This window comes from Dinoponera quadriceps, unplaced genomic scaffold (assembly GCF_001313825.1).
Source record: "Dinoponera quadriceps isolate SergipeBrazil2010 unplaced genomic scaffold, ASM131382v1 scaffold96, whole genome shotgun sequence".
In the NCBI taxonomy this organism is placed as follows: domain Eukaryota; kingdom Metazoa; phylum Arthropoda; class Insecta; order Hymenoptera; family Formicidae; genus Dinoponera; species Dinoponera quadriceps.
The window spans coordinates 107,476-127,802 of NW_014554269.1; the positions used below are offsets into that span (position 1 = coordinate 107,476).

The window sequence follows — 20,327 nt, forward strand, 5'->3', positions numbered from 1 at the left end:
ATACTAAAAATTAAACTTATTAAAGATAAATGATTCTTAAAAAATATAAATGATAGGAACCTTTTTTTATATTTTCTAGCTAATTTTGGTACAAGTTTCCTTTTTGTTGATATAAAAGCTACTTCTAATTTCCCAAGATATCTTGCCCATAATTGTAATACTGTAACTTTTATATCTACTGGTGCACCAAGTTCAATAAGTTCATTCGTTAAACCAACCAAAACAAAATTGTAAAGTTCCCATGATGTCCATCCAAGCTCCTCATCTATATATGAGCAAATATTAAACTTACATATGAGTAATAATACACATAACTGATTATATTTGCACAGTAATCCTAATCTGGTTTAGGATGAATTCAGAAAGCTAGCTAGTAGTAATAAAGAATCATTATTCTATCCTTGGCTATATCTAAGTGATAAAGACAGAATTTAACTAGTTATTGCTAAACCAGACTAGTATTGCTGAAATAATTGAAATACTTGATTCTTTGAGCATTATATATTATTTTTCCATAAGTTACACAAATTCTTTTTTAAAAAGAAAAGAAGAACAAACCTGTTCTGCTGCGTCTCGCACAACGAATTCTCGTTTTCCTCAATTTTGTAGTATCATCTATACGTACTTCTAATATTTCTTCTCTGATATCCTAAGCAAATTTCATATTATATGTTACTTCGATATAATAACATTCTTTAATTTATTCTTATTATCCTTTATCCAAGCTTACCTCGTTTTGCGTTTGACATGTTACACAGAAAAAATAACCGGAATCCTTATAGAAATCAGCAGAGCCACATATTCTGCACTTTTCCATTTTATAAAAATATTTGAAAACAGCCGCACAAAGTTACATCACGTAAGAATATGTAACAATTTAAGGGGTACAAATTCGCTTTTGTAAAAATCGGACACAACTTTCAACATCACGTGCGCTGAGTTTTGGATCTAATCGAAATAAAGCCAGCAGCACACGATGCTTGTTTTCGTGCTGGATGGAAATATTGCGTTTTGATAGGTGAATTGTCATGTCCATTTTTGAACATGTACCAATCAGAACGCAGTATTTCTATCCAGCAAACAATCCAGAAGTCTGTTCGTTTTCGCTCCACTGCTGAACTAGTGCAATAAGTTGAAGTAAGAAAACATATAATTGTCTCGCTTCAACTTATGCACTAGTTCAGCGGTGCAGCGAAAACGAACAGACTTCAGCACAAAAAGCATCGTGTGCCGTTGACTTAATACGCCGTATGTCGGAGACGAAACGCAACTGATGATCCAATGAAAGAATTTTTGTTTGTTCTTTCTAGCTAGACTGCTGAACTGATGCAATAAGTTGAAGTGAGACAAATATATATTTTCTCATTTCAACTTATTGCACCAGTTCAACAGTGCAGCTGTAAAGAACAAACCAAGTATTTTTCGAGAACGTGTTATCGCTATTGAATCATCGACTACATTTCGAAATCTGATTCCGACATACGACGTATTGTAGAACAGGCTTAAGAGTCACATCGATTACGAAAGAAAGATTACAGGTTTTAGAAGTTTTTTATTCGGATCTATTTCTCTATAGATTTATACCAGACATATGTGAGTTTATTCATATAATTTTACCTTAAAGTGACTGAAAATTTCTCAAATACTTGCAAAGGTATGGCAAACCTTAGTGCAAAAATTGGTCCGTCGATTTTAAATGCTGACTTAACGCAACTTTATGAGGAATCGCAAAAGTTATTAAATAATGGCGCAGATTATTTGCATTTGGATGTGATGGACGGTCACTTCGTACCTAATCTTACATTTGGTCATCCTATCGTAAAGTGTCTTAGAAATAAAATAAAAGATGCTTTTTTCGAAACGCATATGATGGTATCTAATCCAGACCAAGTATGTAGCAAGAATATTTAAACAAGATTTTTAATTAAAAGATATATCAAGATATATTTATATATAATTGCATAATTATATATATAATTGCAGTGGATTGTACCTATGGCTGATGCAGGGGTAGATCAATATACATTTCACGTTGAACCAGTAAAAGATGTTTCTCTAGTCTGTAGAAAAGTAAAAGAAGCAGGGATGAAGGTAACATCAACAAAAACATTTTTTTTTACCATTACATATTTCAACATATTGCATAAATTGAACAAAAAACAGGTTGGTGTAGCACTGAAGCCAGGAACACCTGTGGATGCTGTATGCGATTATATCAATTTGGCTGATATGGTCTTAGTAATGACCGTGGAACCTGGTTTTGGCGGTCAAAAATTTATAGAGTCAATGTTACAAAAAGTAGCATGGTTGAGAGAAAATTATCCTTTATTGGACATTGAAGTTGACGGCGGAGTTGGACTTACTACAATTGAGTCTTGTGCAAAGGTATACATGATGAATTATAAGAATTACTATAATTTACAATTAATTTTATTAAAAAATTTGATTTGTGTGTATATGTGCTATTCAAGTTATATCATTATATTATCTCATTATATTTATCATATTTTTAGGCTGGTGCTAATATGATTGTGTCTGGTACAGCTATTATAGGTTCTCCTGATCAAGCTAAAGTAATTTCCACGCTTCGAAATACTGTAAATTGTTATTTGAAACACAAACATACAGGATAATGATAGTAATTAGAGACAATGCGAGAAATATTCTTAAGAAAATAATGATGCTTTATATTTTTATAAGGATGTATATGTACAAAGATCTGTCTTCTTACAATTAAAGATTTCTTATAATTGCAATTAGTACAGTAAGATTTAATTAATAGTTTCAAATGCAATATGTACTTATCTATTTTAAATTTACTTATTTTTGGGTAACATCTTGTTTTTTGGGCATCAGCTTTGTTCTTAATTCAGCTAGAGTTATAAGAACTGCTTCTTCTGTTCTGATTGTCTGTGATCCTTGCTGGGGACATGTATTTAAATATTTGTGAAATACTAATGATGGATCATCAGTGTCCAACTGTGAGTCTACATCTACTATTGCTTCTAATCCAGCGAGACCTCCAAATACTATCAGGCAATGGCGATATTCCAAACTTCTTGCTTCTATTTCATCAATCAATGTTCCCTTGTCAGATGTTCCAATTGTTAAGTCATATCCACCTTTGTATTGACAATTGGTCAGTACTTCTGTTAGATTTTTGACTAATTTGACAGTATATCCCCAGTATATGCCAGTTTCCATACGTGGTATGTTGGGTGGTACTACAATACCCTTCAACTTTTTGGGATTTGGTTGGTTAGGTGGTATTTTTACAGTCACTCTTAATCCAGGTATTAACATCTTATCAATGTAAACGTCATTCTGGAGTCCTACATTTACCTGACAACCTTTGCCAATTTTTGTGGGTTTGTTCGTAACTATTCCTTCCCGGTACAGAGAAATGTCATCCTGTTTTAAGTGATGTGGCGTATTCAAAGGATTCAATATACCTGCATATTGTAAATCTTTATGAATTGGGAAGAAATATTTCCTCAGGTACTGTGGACATTCCATATACTGCAATATTCTAGCCAATTGCAGACATCCTATTCTGGCTTCGCCAAGTATGTCGTTTTTCCTCATCTTCTTTTTTTCATCCTCCGTGACATCGCCTTTGTCATCAAACACTATGACCTCATCTATATTGTAGATGCATGCAGCACGCGCAATTTGTCCTGCCAGATATGTCCGTAATTCCAAGGACTGTGCGTTGTCGAGAATTGATCCAGGTATTGCTATACTCACAGTGCAGATTTCCGGCTGTTCATACTTTATATCTTCTACGTGCTCCTTTGTTTCATTCTTCAATTGCTCTTTTAATTCCGCTTTCCTAGCTTTTTTTATCAGCTTCTCTTCCTTCCATTGTTTTTGTAACTCTTTCCGTTTACAGTTGTATTCCTTCCAACATTTTGCTTCGGGTTTTGCGGCAGACATTATTCCCCGAAGATTACCAGGATCAGAAAATATCGACACTGATGTTTCTAAAATAACATTCTATTCGCAGAAATATTTTTTAGAGTCACGGGTATGAAAGTTTTATATAATCTTACCTAATTTAATTTAATTCATAGATGTATAAAAAAAAAGAAACGTTTTTCTTAGTTGGAACTGCACATGCAGACGTTCTTTTCATAGCAATGCAGCGGAATTCAACAATGCACGAGTTTACTGAACAGGCTGTCTCTGTGGTGTGTTCTTTTTAGCTGTACTGCTGAACTAGTAAATAAGTTATGGCTCGGTGGTCCCATGGTGCGGAATATACGAGGGGGGAACCAAAAAAAATTGAACTGAGAGTGCGCTGCCATTCGTAGACGTAGTAGAGAGTTCTCCCACTACATGAGGTTAGTAGAGACCTTCACGAAACAGCTGTGCAGACGGCGTCAGTTTGTAGGTTAACGTTTGAGCGTAGTGTTGTGTTTCTCTTACTGTTATTTTTTTCCACCTGCGAAAATTGTTATGGCAAATTTAAAAGAACAAAGAGTGTGTTTGAAATTTTGTTTCTTGCTTGAAAAATCGGCAACGGAAGCTTACCAAATGTTACAACAGGCTTTTAAAGAGGATGCTATGAGCCGCACACAAGTTTTCGAGTGGTTTGGGCGCTTTAAACATGGTGAGATGAGTGTTGAAGACCATGCTCGTTCTGGGCGTCCTTCAACATCTCGAAACGATGAAAATGTTGAAAAAATCCGCCAAAAAATCAACGAAGATCGTCGTTTCACGATCGACCAAATTTCAGAAGAGACAGGCGTGAGTTGGAGCTCGTGCCAGCGGATTTTGACCGAGCAGTTGCCCCCGTACACACGGCCTTACGAGTGACCCATTATTTGGCCTCTCGAGGATGGCCTGTCGTTCCCCACCCTCCGTATTCACCAGACCTAGCCCCGTGCGACTTTTTTCTGTTTCCGAGAATGAAGAAAAATCTAAAAGGGAAGCGTTTTGACGATATGGAGGCGGTAAAAACAGCTTCGCAAAGGGCACTGGACGATATCAAAGTTGAAGAGTTCCAGAGATGCTTCAAACAGTGGGAAAAAAGACTTGACAAGTGTATCGTATCTAATGGAGAGTACTTTGAAGGTGACTGAAGGAATTTTGTAAAAAATCTAATAAATAAAGTTTTTATACAAAAAATCCGGTTTTTTTTTTGGGGTCCCTCCTCGTATACCCAATGCGGAATTGGTGGAATAAAGTCCGTCCAATCCAGCAAACAATCCTCTAATTGCGCTCCACTGAAACATATTTTCTACTGCCCCACGGAAAGGAACTCGTGGAACTGGTGCTTACCAATCAAAAGATTTTTCTCATATAGCTTCTGCCCAAAAGACACGGCACGCTTGTCGTGCGGCGAAAATTCGCGCGGTAGCCAATCAACATGCCGTTCATTTTCGATAAGAACTAGATGTTTATTGGCTATCGCGCGAACTTCCAGCCGCGCGGCAAGTGTTGCCGCGTCCTGTGGGTAGAAGCCAATAGATTCTTCCGTTGTATCAAACGTCTTACGTTTATATAATTCTGCGTATATCATATCATTTAACTTTCAAATATTTTTACTGGTTACTGGCATATTTATGTAGATAATATATATTTTATTTTTTTTTAAAAAGATCTTATTAGCATTAGAAAAATTATACGTTACAAGATAATATTATAGATGTCGATTCAAGTAGCAGTCGTAACCGGATGTCACTAAGTACCAGGTATATGCATAAGTTTTTTCCGGTTTTTTGGTAAAAAAAAAAAANAAAGTCGACGTTTAACCGTCCAGGCCTCGCCGAACCTTTAGAAGTGAACTTCCCCAAGGATCCCGCTGCCCGTCCACGGTCGCCAGGGCGTTTTGAGAGTTTCGCCCAAACTCGAGGCCCGGGAAGCTGGACCGGCCAAGTCTCCCCAGATATGCCGTGTTATAGTTGGTGTGCGAGGGGGTTTCCCTCCCTGACAGCGTTGTCGTCCCCGAAGAGAGTATCCGAGCCACAGGACGCCCACCCCAGACACACGGTATGGAAAAGCAGGAAGGCGCGAGAAAGGAAGCACGTTTCTTGGAACGCGAAAGACTAAATTCTGTTTATTAAGAAAAAATAAAAATTATTAGCGCGACAAACGATGATATGATTAACAAAAAAAAATATATATATATATACATATCTATCTTATATATATACTATCTTATATATATATATATATATATATACACATACATATTACAAATATTCTAAGGAATAACGGAATAAAAATATATATATATATTTATGTATATGCATATGTATATATATATATATATACACACACATACATATTACAAATACTCTAAGGAATAACGGAATAAAAAAATATATATATATAAGGAACGGCTTGATTAAGATAATAAGATAAACGCACTTAGAAACTACAGAATAGTTATAAGTATATTTGGGTGTCCGTATGGAAGTAATATTTACAATAAAAGAAAACGATTAACTGTCCTGAAATAACAAACCGAACTATTACGTCTTGAATCTAACTCGTAGAAACACTGTTCCTAGAAGACGAAATTTTTTCCGCGAACCGACGCGATGATAAGGGAAATACCGCTGCGCAAATTTTTTTTTTCGCGGCTTTCTTGTCCCGCCCTATTGTGACACAGGACTCTCTCCGTAACAAACCGAAACACATTCAGATACGCACGATGAAACGACGTAATAGGCGTCGTTTATTGTACCCGGGTGGTCCTCGGATTCCGGCCTTCGTCGTCGCGATCCGCGTCGAGCCTCCCACCGGGTATCTCTCTTCTCCGACGAGGGGTCCCGATTTCCCGGAAAATTACGAGGGGGAACTGTGGCAATTTTTTTCTTATACCACTTACCGTCGCCAGGCGACCGGTCGTTTCCCCGCGTCTTCCTGGGCCTCCACCGCCGGCTTTCCTCTCCAGCAGCAATCTTTCCAGGGTTCCCCTTTCCTTTCGTCCCTGCGTAATTCTTCGCTCCTCTGGGTTTACGTCTTCTCTCATCCCATGCTCGCTTGCAACTGCCTGCTTTTCCCTCTTCTTTGATTTCAAACGCTCTCCACCTTTCGCGATACTTCCTGATTCGCTGTCGGTTTTGGCCAATCGCAGTCACGCCTCGATGTCTGGCGCAGGCGCGCGCGCGGCCATCGTCGGTCTCCTCCAATTCCCTCGTTTGTCTCTTGTTCCGGCCAATCGCCTCTCACCCACGCGGCTCCCGCGCACGTGCGTTCCTTGTTTTCAATTTGGCTTTTTAAAACTTCTGCTTTTCATGCGGTATCCCTCTTCTTCCGGTCAGCCGCGCTCTCTTACGTGGCTGAACCTCCGGTTGCACAGTAAAGTACAATCTTATTCAACAAATTATTTTCTACTATGTACATGTATCGGAAATAATACATACGAGGGTGGATCAAATATAAAGGAACCTTTTTAAATTGAGCGTCCGTCGGCGGCGTGAGGGGTCTGCAACGTTTTGGACAGTGGAGGGGGGTCATGTGGAAGACAGTAATAACGTTGGCGCGCCACGTGCTTTTTACTGTCAGCAGCAATTACGATGAGCGAGAAAGAGGTACACCCCGCAGTTGCACAACGTGTTATTATTAAGTTTCTCGTCAATGAAAATGTAAATGCTGCTGAAATTCGGCGCCGTTTACTCCTACAGTTCGAGGAAAGAACCTTTTCATGGGCTCGGGTGAAACAGTGGTGTAACGAATTTAAGAAAGGACGGGAGCATGTTAAAAACATTGCCCACCCGCGCCATCCCCGCACCAGTATCACAGCGCAAAACACCGAGGCTGTTCGAGAACTCATCGCAGGCGCTTAACTGCTCATGAAATCTCTCAGGAACTTCAGATCAGAAATGGAAGTGTGCAATCAATCATTCGCAATGAGTTGGGATTTCGAAAATTGGTGTCGGCTCGTTGGGTTACAAAGGCGGAAGACTGGCGAAAGTGCACCGATGAAAACGAAGACGCGGTTGTCTACGGGGAAGGTCTTGGCCACAGTATTCTGGGACTGCAAAGGCATTCTGCTGGTCGATTTTCTTCAAGAACGTCGAACCATCAATGCTGTCTATTATTGTGATCTTCTTAGCCAAGTTCGAGCTGCCTATCGGTCAAAAAGGCGCGACGTTCCGATCAGAAGTGTATCGCTTCCCCATGACAACGCCAGACCTCACACCGCAGCAGTAACACAATAAAAATTAGCCGATATGCACTGGGCTGTCCTAGAACATCCACACTACAATCCAGACCTGTCACCATGCGATATGTTTGGGCCACTCAAGGAAGCCCTTGGTGGACAGCGCTTCACAACGAACGAGAAAGTACAAGTACAGTTCGTGTGCAATTGGTTTGATACATGTCCGCGAACTTTTTATGATGCCGGGATTAAAAAATTATCAGACCGTTGGAGGAAGTGTATAGATAAGATGGGGGACTATGTAGAAAAATAAGAAAAATGTTAATTAGAATTGATTTTGAAAAATATATGATTTTTTTGCAAAAGGCTCGTTTATATTTGATCCACCCTCGTATTTCCCTACGTATAAATATTAATTAAGAACACTGAAACATCAGCTCGTAATCACTATTCTTTGAAAATACTTCAAATGCACGGAATGTATGGGATGAGATTTTTTAACGCCATTATTTTTAAATAACATAGATTAAATATATTATACATGTGTATATAATTAAATAAAGTGTATTTATTATAACTTTAGTCGTCAATACAGTCGTATCTTGACATACATTTGAGACTAAATTTCGTATTTGAAATCTTAGGCATCAACGGTCACTCACGTAAAATTCATGCATTTTATGTATTTAAGGCGTTAGCACGATCGAAGCTTATTTAGTAAAATATTTTCAATGATTATATGGCTACTATTTTAAAATTGAAAACTGATAATTTTGCACAAAATCTTTTTATATTTTACAATTTCCTCGATTATAAGTACAATTAAAAAAAAAATAGGATACGTGCTGGAACAATAAGGGAAACAGGAAGAAACACTGATTCTCCCGCGTTCAACTAATGAACGTAAATATTTCAATGCTATCTTAAATTATATGTAATCGTCTTATCGAGATATATCGATATGGAAGTAAAAAGATTTCTGTTTGAATGAAAAATTGGTTTATTTGACACTTTCTCTTTATCGTTACGACAGAATTAATAACATTCAGTATATCTTTTATCCTTATGTTTGAAACGAATTAAAAAAAAAAACAGCGCTCCGTTACATTTGTAAATTGCGTTTACGAAAATATTTAAATAAACTGCTTAAACAGCGGTTTACATTAACACCAGTTTTGCAATATTTTACGAGAGTATACGCTTGGCAAGATGTAAGCATAATGAATATTGCTGTGAAGTTAAGAAATCAGACTTTTTTTCGTGTTATCGATAACGGCATTAACTTTCTTCGTGTCCAGATTGGAAATTTTCATAACTATTCTATATATACATGGCTCAAATTTATATGAAATTTATATTTAATTTATTAACAAATATCATACTAAGATTATTAACACGTTTGCTGATTAACACGGACTGATTTTTGACGACTTTCCGTTCATGCCGCGTGGGTCGCATGTGCCTCCCCTCTCCCCCTCCCGCACGTTCTCGAAATTGATAGTTTACTTATAATATATGCATTATAATATTTATAAGACTGAAAAAATCATTATTAGTAAGAAAATAACGTTTTAAATGTACTACAGAATACACATAGTTTTATGAAATTTGTATGTATTTATACAATTTCCTGTCAAAAAAGAAAAAAAGGGAAAAAAAGCTTTTTATTTCTAATGTTAATATTCAACTTTAAAATACTATATTTTTAATAAGAATAATTTCTTTTTGGAATAAAATATTTATAATTATAACGGCATATTGCAACGTATTGAGTTGAAACATGTTAAACATAAATACAACTTATCTTCACTTCAATTAGATCATTGTAGAATGTAACTACTTTTATGGTTGAATTTCTTGCTGACATTGTATTAAATTTTTCAACATTATTTTTATAGTAAGCTTTGCGAAGTTGACTTATTAAGAACTGAATTTTTTTAAATAACACTTAAAAATGATCATCCCGCTGCGTGGATCATTTACGTTCTATGACGTAATAATTGTATATGTATAGTATTTCGGTATCAATACATGATTATATGACATTTTATAATAAGTTATATTTAAACAAGAAGTCATACACACACACACACATATACACACACGCGCGCGCGCGCGCACGCATACACATTCAACAATTACATCACACCACGAAGAAGGGGAGTCTATTAGCTTGTATGACAGCAGATAGATGGAAAATAAAGATCATAGAACATCACATTAAGCCCTCGGCACACGGTACTTATTTTCATGCTGGATCTAAAAAAATTTAGTAACATATAGAGACAGAGAGGGGGCTTAATTCTACACGTCACGTAATATTGGAAAGGAGTCTAAATATTTTGTGACAGAATGTGACGAAGGGGAGAAGAGTAAAAATATTCAAATTTCATGTGACATAATTGTTGAATAGTTCCATAACAAAAATAGGAAACAGTCTAAACGGAAAGTTCAACGTATTATATATACAACCCACGCAGCAGTGCATATTTTAATGGCTGTTATATAAAATACTAAAAAAAAGGAACAATTAAATAATTTCTCTTTTTAATTAGAATAATGCTACAAACCCAATTACTATATATCGATATAATACACATTTACATAGAAGAAAAAGTCTCATCATGGCCTTGGTAGGTATAATGAATAATAATATCTCTCCCCTCTTAATATCTCCGCTACTAGTTAGCGAATTTTAGTGATTATTTATGGAGTCACTTATTTAATAGCCCGTTGTTACGTAATAGCGCTAATATGCCAATACCCAATAGTTGGCATTTGTTATAACGCATTTTAACTTTCGAGCATTTCGACATGTTTTCAAAATATATTTCAGCATTTAATTATACATATTTCCTCGTTCTTCTTAAATTTGGGCGTATTATCACACAAATAGATGTACACTTTGTGAATGTTTTGTTCATTATTTAATATTTTATCCCGCTGTATACATTTCGAGTTATGCCAAGTTAAACAATAACATAGCATTTTGCTAATGTGACTTCCTATTAAAATACCCTAGTAGCACATTTCATTGGTGATGTATTGGCTGAACATTGGTCAATGTAACGCCAATGAAGTGTGCTACTAGGGTAGGTTTAATATGGTTTCTTTTTTGAGATTTTCATATATCGAAGCAGTTATTCGATAAGTTAACAATTCAAGTTAGGTTTAAAATTCTATTTGTTTTGTAGAAACTGTCTTTCTGACAATTTGTGCCTACCATCCAATAAATAAGTCCCTATCTATTGAGTTGGCCAATAAGTTTTTTCGTTTTTTTTAAAAGATAACGTTCACTTCGCGTTTAATATGATTATGCTTGGTGTAAATTTCATGCATATATAATCTAAAAGTTAATATTTCAGGATGAATGACGTTGAGGTGCCCGCAATGGAACAAGTTAGATATCTCGGAATGCATCTAGACAGATTCGCTTGGAAAAAACACATTTTTGCCAAGAGAAAGCAGATGGAACTCCAACTGCGTAAAATGTACTGGATGATGAATCACAAATCGCAATTAAACCTAGAGAGCAAACTGCTCTTATACAAAGTCATCTTAAAACCCATCTGGACATATGGGATCCAGCTATGGGGTACAGTGTCCCTTTCTAACATTGAAATTTTACAAAGATATTGAGAATCATAACTCATGCATCTTGGTACGTAACTAACGACATCATACACCATAACTTGAATTTACCCACAATAAGGAAAAAGATTAAGTCAAGAATCGAAAGCTACAGAGAAAGAATAACAAATCATCCAAACACTTTGGCTAATTATCTTATGACGGAAGGAAACTCTATAAGAAGGTTAAAACGAAAGATTCCCCCAGATCTGTTAACAGGCTGACTCAAAGTTTTGAATAGAATGGAATGTGCAAAGGGGCATATTTCGCGCAAGCCTTTCTAACATCAAACAAATCACTGAATGTCCTGTACTAGGACAGCTTGTCAAGAGACCCCCAAAAAAATATATATCTCTGATATATTTTGCTATGTGGGTTATTGCATGTAATTTCTCATCTATGGCGTCACAAAATATGGCTAGCGGAGGGAGTCGAGCTTTAATGGAAAGAAATGCGACAATCTGGAAACATCTACCTGAAGTTATCTTTCACTGAAAAAAATGGAAAGTTCTTCGAGGATGGAATAATAAAGCTGTCTGAAAAATGGAAGAAAATAGTTGAATAAAAAGATCAATATATTATTAAACGAAGTTTTGAGTTTGCACATAAAATATGTCTCTAAATTTTCTTTAAAAAAAAAACAAAAAAAGACTTTTTGGCTAACCGAATATATTAAAAATTCACGCTTAAATTCATTATTCATATTCATTGTGTTCCTTCTAAGAAAATCTATTTCGAATAAATATATAAATTTATAACAAAACACTATTTAAAAAAAAAAACTAATTTTTTAAATCTATTTTAATAGAGGCCACATTACTACCTATATTTCTTTTCGATTCATTATACAATGTTGTCCAATTTTTATAAATAAATAATAAGTATTTCATAACTTTCTAGAATAGATTGAACAACACTTCGACGAATGTAATCGTTAAATTTTCAAGTAAAAATATTAATAAAGTTATTAAACAAAATATAAATGAAGGGCCATAATACCACTTTTTCCTCTATAAATTTGTGTGCACGTGCGCGTATATATAAATTTTTATTCAATTCGTGATCATTATGAAAAGTATAATTCAAATAAATAATGTTATATATTCGTATAACAGAAAGAATGTAGGATGTCTTCTCTTTTAAAATCATCTTTGGACGGGCAACTTTGTAGATTATAATCAACATGTGCAAGCTTTATGGCCAAACAATATAGCTGCCAAATATTCCGAATTTTAATAACAATCAACCAACGTCCGAGTATCGTATAAATTAAAATACGACTTGATCCTGCTATGGCGGCCGCTATTACAATTACTGTGCACGTATCTATTAGAATCAAGTATAATTATCGTTATTCTAAACGTTTGAAAATATTTTTATTCAGTAAAATATGTAAGTATTATAAGAATATTAAGGAATTTTCAAGTATACGTAATTTATACCGAAAACGTACAGTTAAATTTAATTGAATCAATTATTTTCGCATCAGAATGTGCTCTTGGAGAACACGCGAAAGTTTAAATATCTAAATAATAAATTATTTGTAATAATAATAAGATATACGGGGTGAAATATGTTAAAGATGCGTAACACACTTCCCACTTGAAGACTGTAATAGACATATGTTTAAAATCTCAATCTCAATTAAGGGAGTAAGTTTTTGATTTCTCGACCAACTTTTGTCGTTATTTGACACGCTCAATGAACACAAACACGGAGCGCAAAACTCCGTTTAGGTCTCTCAAGAATCTCTAAGCCGAATAAAATTCGTTTGGCCGTTCCCTAAATTCGGTCCTGAATTCGATGTCATCATGGAGGAATAGTAATCATCATAATTGACACTCGAATCGAAAGGATTATGTGTAATCTTAACTTATCCCCGATTTTGTGGCCGTTACAAATGTCTTTATAATTCTGTAAGAGTGTCTACTGACGCTCGTAGGCGAGATCTGGTTACGCAGTCACCGTATCCTTTACTGGATCCAGCACCATCAATCCGAGAGACGATCTCTTCTCTCAAGCTCGTAAGTACTCTACGATCTTGTCTGTTGTAAGCCGGTGTGTTTCGTAGAGCTTCTTGAACATCCGATAAGGCGTCCTCGAGCAAGCCCAAGTCCACGCGCGCTTTAGCTCTGGCATAGAACGCCTCATAGGACACGGACCGTACGTTGAGAGCTTCGTCAGCAAGTTCGATTGCCTCGATGTATTCCTGTCGAAGAATCATGTTATATTATAAATAAACAAACGAATGGACAAAACCAGTGTAACAGATAATAAGCCGATATTACTAACGTTCATTTTACGTTTGCATCGACTGAGATTCAGAAGAAAGTTTAAGCGAAGCTGTGTAAAAGTTTGAAGTTGCAGCATCATATGACCCTGTTCCTGGCCTTGGCAATCCTCCTCCGGCGAAGTTGGAAATTTTCTGAGAGCGTACGCGTATCGATGCGACGCTTCTTTCAACCGGTTCTTCCGATACAACACGTTGCCATCCTCCAAAAGCTTATTTAGCAGGATTATTAAAACATCCGGTTTTCCAGCCGCCATAGTCCAAGTAGCGGGACCCAGTTTAGCGCCACGACGCAAGAAGCATTGAACCACCGGTATATTGCGACATCCGATAGCTCGATCCAAGGGACGCATGCCATGAAGATCGACATGTTCCACTGCGGCACCTTTCTCGAGCAACAGCTGTACCAGTTTTGGATTACCCTATGATATGTTCCCCCATGTATTAGATAGACACCGGCGACATTAAATCATTAGCAATATATGACGAATAAAATGGTAGCGCGGACAAAGAAGCAGGAACGCTGAAATCTACCTGGAATGCGGCCAAATCCAAAGGAGTTCTACCGGTGTTGTCGTTAGTATTGACATCAGCGCCACGGTCCAGTAAAAATTGTACGGCGGCCACGCGTCCTCTAACGCAAGCCCAACAGAGCGCAGTGAGTCCATCTTTATCCTTCGTTTCTAAGATCGATCCTTTGTCGAGAAGTAACTCGATCAGGCTGGTATGACCCTCTGAAGCAGCGAATATTAACGTGGTACGGCCAGCGTGGTCGCGTTGTTCCAGAAGCGGTAAAACTTCGTCCACTGCCGCGTCTGTGCTGGCGGACAAAACTCCTGTGAAACGTGAATTCAACAACTCATCAAGTCGGTTCTTCATCCGAAAGATGAAGAGGAAGGAAACATACGAACCTTGCAAGAGCTGTTCAGCAGTACTCCAGTGGCCTTCTCTAACGGCAAGCATTAAAGGGGAAAGACTTTTCGCGTTGACAGCCATCGGGTTAGCGCCACGGGCTAAGAGGGCAGAGACTGTCGCGGTTAAGCCGTTCGCAGCGGCAATTGTCAGAGCGGTCTCGCCTATCAACGTATCGGGACGATCTACGATAACCTCAGCCATATCTAGAAGATATTCCACGACGGCTTCGTGGCCCTGCGACGCGGCCGCGACAACGGCTTGTTGGGCAGCTTCCTCTCTACCTACTTCTATGAAACCACCTTCCGTTTTGTTCTCGCTGGCAGGTACAACCCAGTCGCAGGCGAGGAGATACCCTACTACGGATAATCTCCCATGCCTGGCCGCGTGCACTAACGGACATTGGCCGGCCATGTCGGCGTGTCCCAATGACGCTCCAGCGGCAGCCAGCCTGCGAAGTATGTGACAAATGTGTCTACGTTCTCGTATGCAAAGCATTTAGTGCGGCTATATGTAATCGTACCTCCTGACGACATCACAGTGACCTCGGGCAGCTGCGAGTGATAGCGCGGTACAACCCTGGCTGTTGGTCAGTTCGACGTCGGCACCGAACTCGAGGAGAAGCGACACCATTTCGACGGAACCCTCATGCGCGTACATGCATAGAGCCGATGCGTTGCCTAGATATTCAGTGATGTAATTTGGAGATGCGCCTGCCAGCAAAAGCAATCGCGATACCTTTACGTTCGGGCTATAAATGTTTCGAAGCATACACAGCGCCAAAGAGACGCATTCGCTCGACGAAGTCAGCCAGATTGCCTGCAGGAACGAAGCTTGATTATATTTTCTTTTCATAATATGCGTGTTGACGTATTATTATAATTGTTATTCGTCGTGTTAAAATACTTGCCTGTAGATCGCGCGAGGGTAAACACGGAGCTACGCCTCTATAAACGTGCGCTTTTAACACGTGATGGCCCAGTTCCAAGGTCTTGTCACCGTCCAACGGCGCTTGAAGGCGGGACAATCTGAATGCTATCGCCGCGTGCCCGAGTCTGTAGTCACACAGGAACTTGGTCGATTCTCCCTCGTCCCTCCTCATCAGCCATTCTCTGAATGAGGGGTGGAAGAACATGTACGTGTCGTCCAAGCGTTTCACGAGAAAGCCAGAGAGCATCTAATAAGAGAAGGATTACGTTAAATAATAAGAGGAAGTTACGTTAAATAGGCGGATATTCGCTGCGACAATTAACAACTAATATAACACATTGTTAACGGGGCATTGTCCGAGAATACGTAATTGAAAAGCCGTGAGCGTATATTTCTCATCGAAAAATGTAGTTAATAATAAAATAATTATTATTTATTCGCTTCTAATCTAATAAGGGTGTCTTTTTGTTAAATTATTTCAACTTACTTGTTTTCGCACGCAGTCGCGTCGGCGAAGGAGAAAAAAATTAGACAATTTTATTTGTTAAAAAGAGATGTGATATGAACACTCTATTAGTGGATATTATATATTACATTTTCTCAAAACGATTTAATACTTACCTTGAATCTCTGCAAAAAGTCTTCCCATGAAATAAAATAGCTTGTATTTAGAGAATTTACGGAGTAGAAAATTTCAGGCAGGGTCAGTGGATACAAAGTTGCCAGGCAGACAGCCAGAAGAGGTTGCACTTTGTCAAACGAAGCTGCCGTGGGAAATCTCAAATTAAAATGTAATTGAAAGATCTGCGCGAGAGAAACCGGTAGGACCTGAAAAACGAAGTAACATTCATTAAATCTTCAATAGCATTAAGGTTATAAAGTACATTATTATTGTCGCTTATAATTTAATTTGAGAGATACAAATTGATTCACGCTCACTATTTATATGGCGCTGTTCTGTCTGAAAACTTGTCGGAAAAGTACTCGTCCGAAAAATACTCAGATTTCGGAAGTTCTAGGGTTTTTTGCACGAGAACTAATAAAGTAATAATTAATAAGTAAACTCTCGCTAATTAGCACCGTCATTGGATGGGCGTTTATGTAATACGAATCTGGTAAATATACGAGCGACTTGTTGCAACAATATAGCACCGCTGAATCATCACACTGCTAATAAAAAGAAGACACAGTGAGTGCTTCGCTAATTTTGATCTGCTTGTATGCGGGGAATCTACATGAAAAGTAAATAAACCTGTGTCCAAACGTTTGGTCTAATGCGCCTTATAAATAGTAGTTTTTAATATTTGAAATTTCAAGCGTTTTAGTAGTGTACGTCAAGAAACGTACAAAAAGGAAGCAGCAAGGAAAACATAGAAGCCGAGCGCAGGTTGTTGGTGCGAATAAATTTAATTAGTTCAAATCTTTTATACTCATATGTACATACCTTGTAACTCGCAGATTTAGCAACTAAATGGCCGCTTTCGATGAGATCGAGCGTCAACTTAGCAAAGAGGAAGCTTCCTTTAGCCAATGCGAGCAAGTGTGAAGCGAATCTCATCTGACTCGCACTGCACGACAATTCCGCCTTGCCATTTACCGACGCTGTTATATTCGCCTGTATGGAAGGACTTTGCATGAGCCTATAGTTGATGTAATCGGACAAGTCCCTCGCGATGCCGTTACCGACAACATCGTTCGTAGTCTTATCTAGCGAGATCCTTGTATACGGTAGTTGTTTTGCGCAGTCCAATAATTGCAACTTGACTGTGCAAACGATTTTTAGCCAACTAGGAATGTTAGGAGCGTGTCTGGTTAGGAAAGAAGCTATAGTGTCGCCTCGGTCCGGCCTGTGATATTCGGCCTCACAAATAGCATCGATTAATATCACCTGAAAGCAGGATATGTGAGCAATATCTTACTGCGAACAAGCAAGAGTTTATTATTTATTTGCGAGGGAAGATATGAAAGAAATGCAACCTTAATACTTCATTTAAATACCATATTTGTGTCTGGTAATCTGTTCGCTTTCTTCAAAGTCGAAAGGGGCTCGATAATACCCCTGGAGAGAGCGAGATCTGGATCGACGGTGCATTCCCTTTGCGACAGCGAGCCCTGAAGATGAGGCTCGGACAGGAGGTACTCTCTATACGAGATCAATTGAGGGGCTTGGCAAAGTTGAGCTGCTAACGAGTGAATTAAATCCGGCACTACACAGGTACTGTTATTATCGGCCTGACAAAAATGGTAAGCCACGACGTGCGAGGCTAATTCGCGAACCTACGATTCAACATGATAACACAATCTTGTACCTTGTCCTTGAAAATAGAAAATAACGTTCAAGAAAAAGAAACATGTCAATGTCGCACCTTTTCATTCGTATGCCGGATATTAGCTCGCAAAGTCGTGCTACTGTTCTGCTTCTCATTCTCGTCGTATTCGTTACTCGCTTCCAAAAATCTTGGCTGCTCCTTCCTTCTACCAAAACAACTATGTTCAACCAACTGCAGGACGAGCGCGGTTTTACCCGTGCCAGGCAATCCAGAGATCAAGATACCAGGACTGGAGCCGTTGATCATGGATTCTAATTCGTGCAATAGCCATTGCCGTCCCGCGAAAAGTGGGTCCTCCTCTAATAAAGGTACCTCAAAGAACAACGGCTTTAGTGTTAACTGCGTCGCGTGATGCTGAGCGAAACGTACTGAAATTAACATAAACCCTTGTTATATTCGGAACACTCGGATTGGAAATGTTAGGAAGCAAATATTACATTTAGCGTCTACTGGTCCCTTGAAATTGTTAGTTCTCGCTGACCTCCTGATGCAGGATCGTCTGTTTTTAAATTGACCGACCTCGTCTGCTTGACCTGTTTGAGTGGTATTAACGGAATGTCTTCTGGACGTGAGCGGGCTGGAGCTACCATTTGACAGACCCGAGACGGACACCGACATAGACATGGACATCGACGTAGACGCGGATAACGACGTGGAAATGGACGCTAAGCTGCCGGCGCTGTCGCTGTTCCTGGATTTGATCTTTCCCTTTGCCTTGACCTTTGGTTTGACAGGACATCGCAGCGCCGCCGCGGCCTCCGCTTCGCTCGAAGTGCCCGTCAATGTGGACACCGGGCTCGTGTTTGTCGAGGCCAACGTTTGCGTCTCGAAGCTGGTCAGGCTGCTGAAAGAAGCCGCAGAGCTGTCATGCCCTTGCACCGGGGCTCGCGTGGAACATGCGTCTGATTCCGCGTTTGCGTTCGCCCGCCCGGATCCTAGTAGCAAACCCAGTCTCATATACAGATCCGACTGTGACGATTTCCTAGTCTTTGAAGAAAGTGGCTTCACACAACCGCCCTCGTCATCTGAGGATAGAAATTGGAAATAAGTTAGAAAGACGTGGTGTATAAGACAACCCAATTAAAATGAAAAGATGGAAGAAGGACATAAAATCGGCCAAACTGATCCAATCTAAAAAATTCAAAGAGGTGCTATATACTGGTCCAGCAAATACTTCGTGCTATATATATTTGAGAATTGAAAATGAAAATACAAAAGTGAAAGTCACATTCTATTAAAATATGTTCAGGCGGACATTATTGCTCAAAGTACCATTTCGAATATTGAAAGCAACGAACAACGATTCAAATACAAATGCGATACATGTGGCAATTAAATCTTCATATCTCGTTCAAGTGGGGTAGTTTTGTCCATCTAAACATAGCTCATCTAAACATATCGTTATAATATGACATACGCCATACACATTAGAAACGAAATGTTACATCCAAGTGTTTAACGGTATGGTTATACGGTATGGATTTATGACACAAATATGAAGACTATTTTGAATTTAAAAATTATTATTTATATATGATTTTATAAAATTATCATTTATAAATTTATAAATTTATTATCATAAGTTTATATTATATTGCTTATAAGTTATTTAAATTTATTTAACAAAAGTCTATGTGCAAATCATTAAAAAAAATTATAATTTAAAGTTAAAAGAAGCGAAAAGCGTTGGAAAATTAAGCGTAATTCGTATTCATATAATACAATTTACATATTCGAATATCTTTAGAACGTCTCTAGGATGTCTCTTGAACATTTATGCTTTATGAGTAGATAAATGTAAAAGTTTTATTTAAATTCAAAAAATTAGTTAAATGGGATTATAATAAATAATAGAATTCAGTTAACGGAAAATATGTGATGATCACGGAATATATTATCATTGTTCAACTTAATGAGGAGGAAAAATAAATATATACAATGTAGCATGATTCCAGCAGAAGCAGTGACATCGTAAGTGACAATCGTAATGATAGGCAATCAAACTGCATATGTGTGTATGTTTATCATGCTCCAAAGTGAATTGCTACGAAAAGTGTTATCAGAAGGAAAATAGTCTCGCACGGGTGAATGCAGTGAGTCGGAAGGCTCACGCATTACA

At 38.1% G+C, this 20,327-nt stretch overlaps 5 protein-coding genes across 11 annotated transcripts in view; 1 reads left to right on the forward strand and 4 right to left on the reverse strand.

Annotated features, from left to right (window-relative positions):
* LOC106740571 (TATA box-binding protein-associated factor RNA polymerase I subunit B) overlaps nt 1-1,123 on the reverse strand; it is a 7,710-nt gene extending 6,587 nt beyond the window's left edge. Inside the window, exons 1-3 of the mRNA XM_014611753.1 lie at nt 731-1,123; nt 559-649; nt 61-265 (exon numbers count right to left, since the gene is read on the reverse strand). Of these exons, the coding sequence (XP_014467239.1) occupies nt 61-265; nt 559-649; nt 731-817 (383 nt within the window). The 5' untranslated portion in view covers nt 818-1,123. The remainder of the gene's footprint in view (nt 1-60; nt 266-558; nt 650-730) is intronic.
* A 97-nt stretch (nt 1,124-1,220) lies between these two features.
* Nucleotides 1,221-2,759, forward strand: LOC106740587 (ribulose-phosphate 3-epimerase). 4 transcript variants are annotated; one of them, XM_014611793.1, is made up of 5 exons: nt 1,221-1,593; nt 1,655-1,890; nt 1,984-2,091; nt 2,164-2,385; nt 2,514-2,759. In XM_014611793.1, the coding sequence occupies exons 2-5, from the start codon at nt 1,657-1,659 to the stop codon at nt 2,631-2,633; spliced, it is 684 nt and encodes a 227-aa protein (XP_014467279.1). In that variant the 5' UTR covers nt 1,221-1,593; nt 1,655-1,656; the 3' UTR covers nt 2,634-2,759. The 4 variants fall into 4 exon arrangements, with proteins under 4 accessions (XP_014467279.1, XP_014467265.1, XP_014467272.1 ...); XM_014611779.1 differs by having other exon boundaries at nt 1,222-1,538; nt 1,625-1,890; XM_014611786.1 differs by having other exon boundaries at nt 1,222-1,538.
* Nucleotides 2,760-2,799: 40 nt separating this feature from the next.
* Nucleotides 2,800-4,313, reverse strand: LOC106740576 (putative methyltransferase C9orf114 homolog). 2 transcript variants are annotated; one of them, XM_014611765.1, is made up of 2 exons: nt 4,053-4,313; nt 2,800-3,983 (listed from the first exon to the last, which is right to left on the reverse strand). In XM_014611765.1, the coding sequence occupies exon 2, from the start codon at nt 3,934-3,936 to the stop codon at nt 2,821-2,823; it is 1,116 nt and encodes a 371-aa protein (XP_014467251.1). In that variant the 5' UTR covers nt 3,937-3,983; nt 4,053-4,313; the 3' UTR covers nt 2,800-2,820. The 2 variants fall into 2 exon arrangements, with proteins under 2 accessions (XP_014467251.1, XP_014467256.1); XM_014611770.1 differs by having other exon boundaries at nt 2,800-3,996.
* A 1,454-nt stretch (nt 4,314-5,767) lies between these two features.
* LOC106752089 lies at nt 5,768-6,982 on the reverse strand. The gene is made up of 2 exons (XM_014633506.1): nt 6,839-6,982; nt 5,768-6,057 (listed from the first exon to the last, which is right to left on the reverse strand). Exons 1-2 carry the CDS (start codon nt 6,980-6,982, stop codon nt 5,779-5,781), a joined length of 423 nt encoding a protein of 140 aa, XP_014488992.1. The 3' UTR covers nt 5,768-5,778.
* Nucleotides 6,983-8,967: 1,985 nt separating this feature from the next.
* Nucleotides 8,968-20,327, reverse strand: part of LOC106740619 (protein TANC1) — a 29,088-nt gene continuing 17,728 nt past the window's right edge. The window contains exons 6-16 of one of the 3 annotated variants that reach the window (XM_014611847.1): nt 18,646-19,233; nt 18,245-18,576; nt 17,877-18,155; nt 17,323-17,493; nt 16,500-16,706; nt 15,859-16,125; nt 15,472-15,767; nt 14,948-15,399; nt 14,571-14,872; nt 14,039-14,458; nt 8,968-13,955 (exon numbers count right to left, since the gene is read on the reverse strand). In XM_014611847.1, coding sequence (XP_014467333.1) covers nt 13,653-13,955; nt 14,039-14,458; nt 14,571-14,872; nt 14,948-15,399; nt 15,472-15,767; nt 15,859-16,125; nt 16,500-16,706; nt 17,323-17,493; nt 17,877-18,155; nt 18,245-18,576; nt 18,646-19,233 — 3,617 coding nt within the window. In that variant the 3' untranslated portion in view covers nt 8,968-13,652. Of the gene's footprint in view, nt 13,956-14,038; nt 14,459-14,570; nt 14,873-14,947; nt 15,400-15,471; nt 15,768-15,858; nt 16,126-16,499; nt 16,707-17,322; nt 17,767-17,876; nt 18,156-18,244; nt 18,577-18,645; nt 19,234-20,327 lie in introns of all 3 variants that reach the window. The other 2 variants (XM_014611835.1, XM_014611843.1) reach the window with 2 other exon arrangements.

Coding starts and splice junctions, on each gene's coding strand:
- LOC106740576 (XM_014611765.1), bottom strand. CDS start 3,936: ATGTCTGCCGCAAAACCCGAAGCAAAATGTTGGAAGGAATACAACTGT.
- LOC106740587 (XM_014611793.1), top strand. CDS start 1,657: ATGGCAAACCTTAGTGCAAAAATTGGTCCGTCGATTTTAAATGCTGAC. Junction 2,092..2,163: donor TAAAAGAAGCAGGGATGAAG/GTAACATCAACA, acceptor AACAAAAAACAG/GTTGGTGTAGCACTGAAGCC. Junction 2,386..2,513: donor CAATTGAGTCTTGTGCAAAG/GTATACATGATG, acceptor TCATATTTTTAG/GCTGGTGCTAATATGATTGT.
- LOC106752089 (XM_014633506.1), bottom strand. CDS start 6,982: ATGAGAGAAGACGTAAACCCAGAGGAGCGAAGAATTACGCAGGGACGA. Junction 6,058..6,838: donor CGACCGGTCGCCTGGCGACG/GTAAGTGGTATA, acceptor CTTAATAAACAG/AATTTAGTCTTTCGCGTTCC.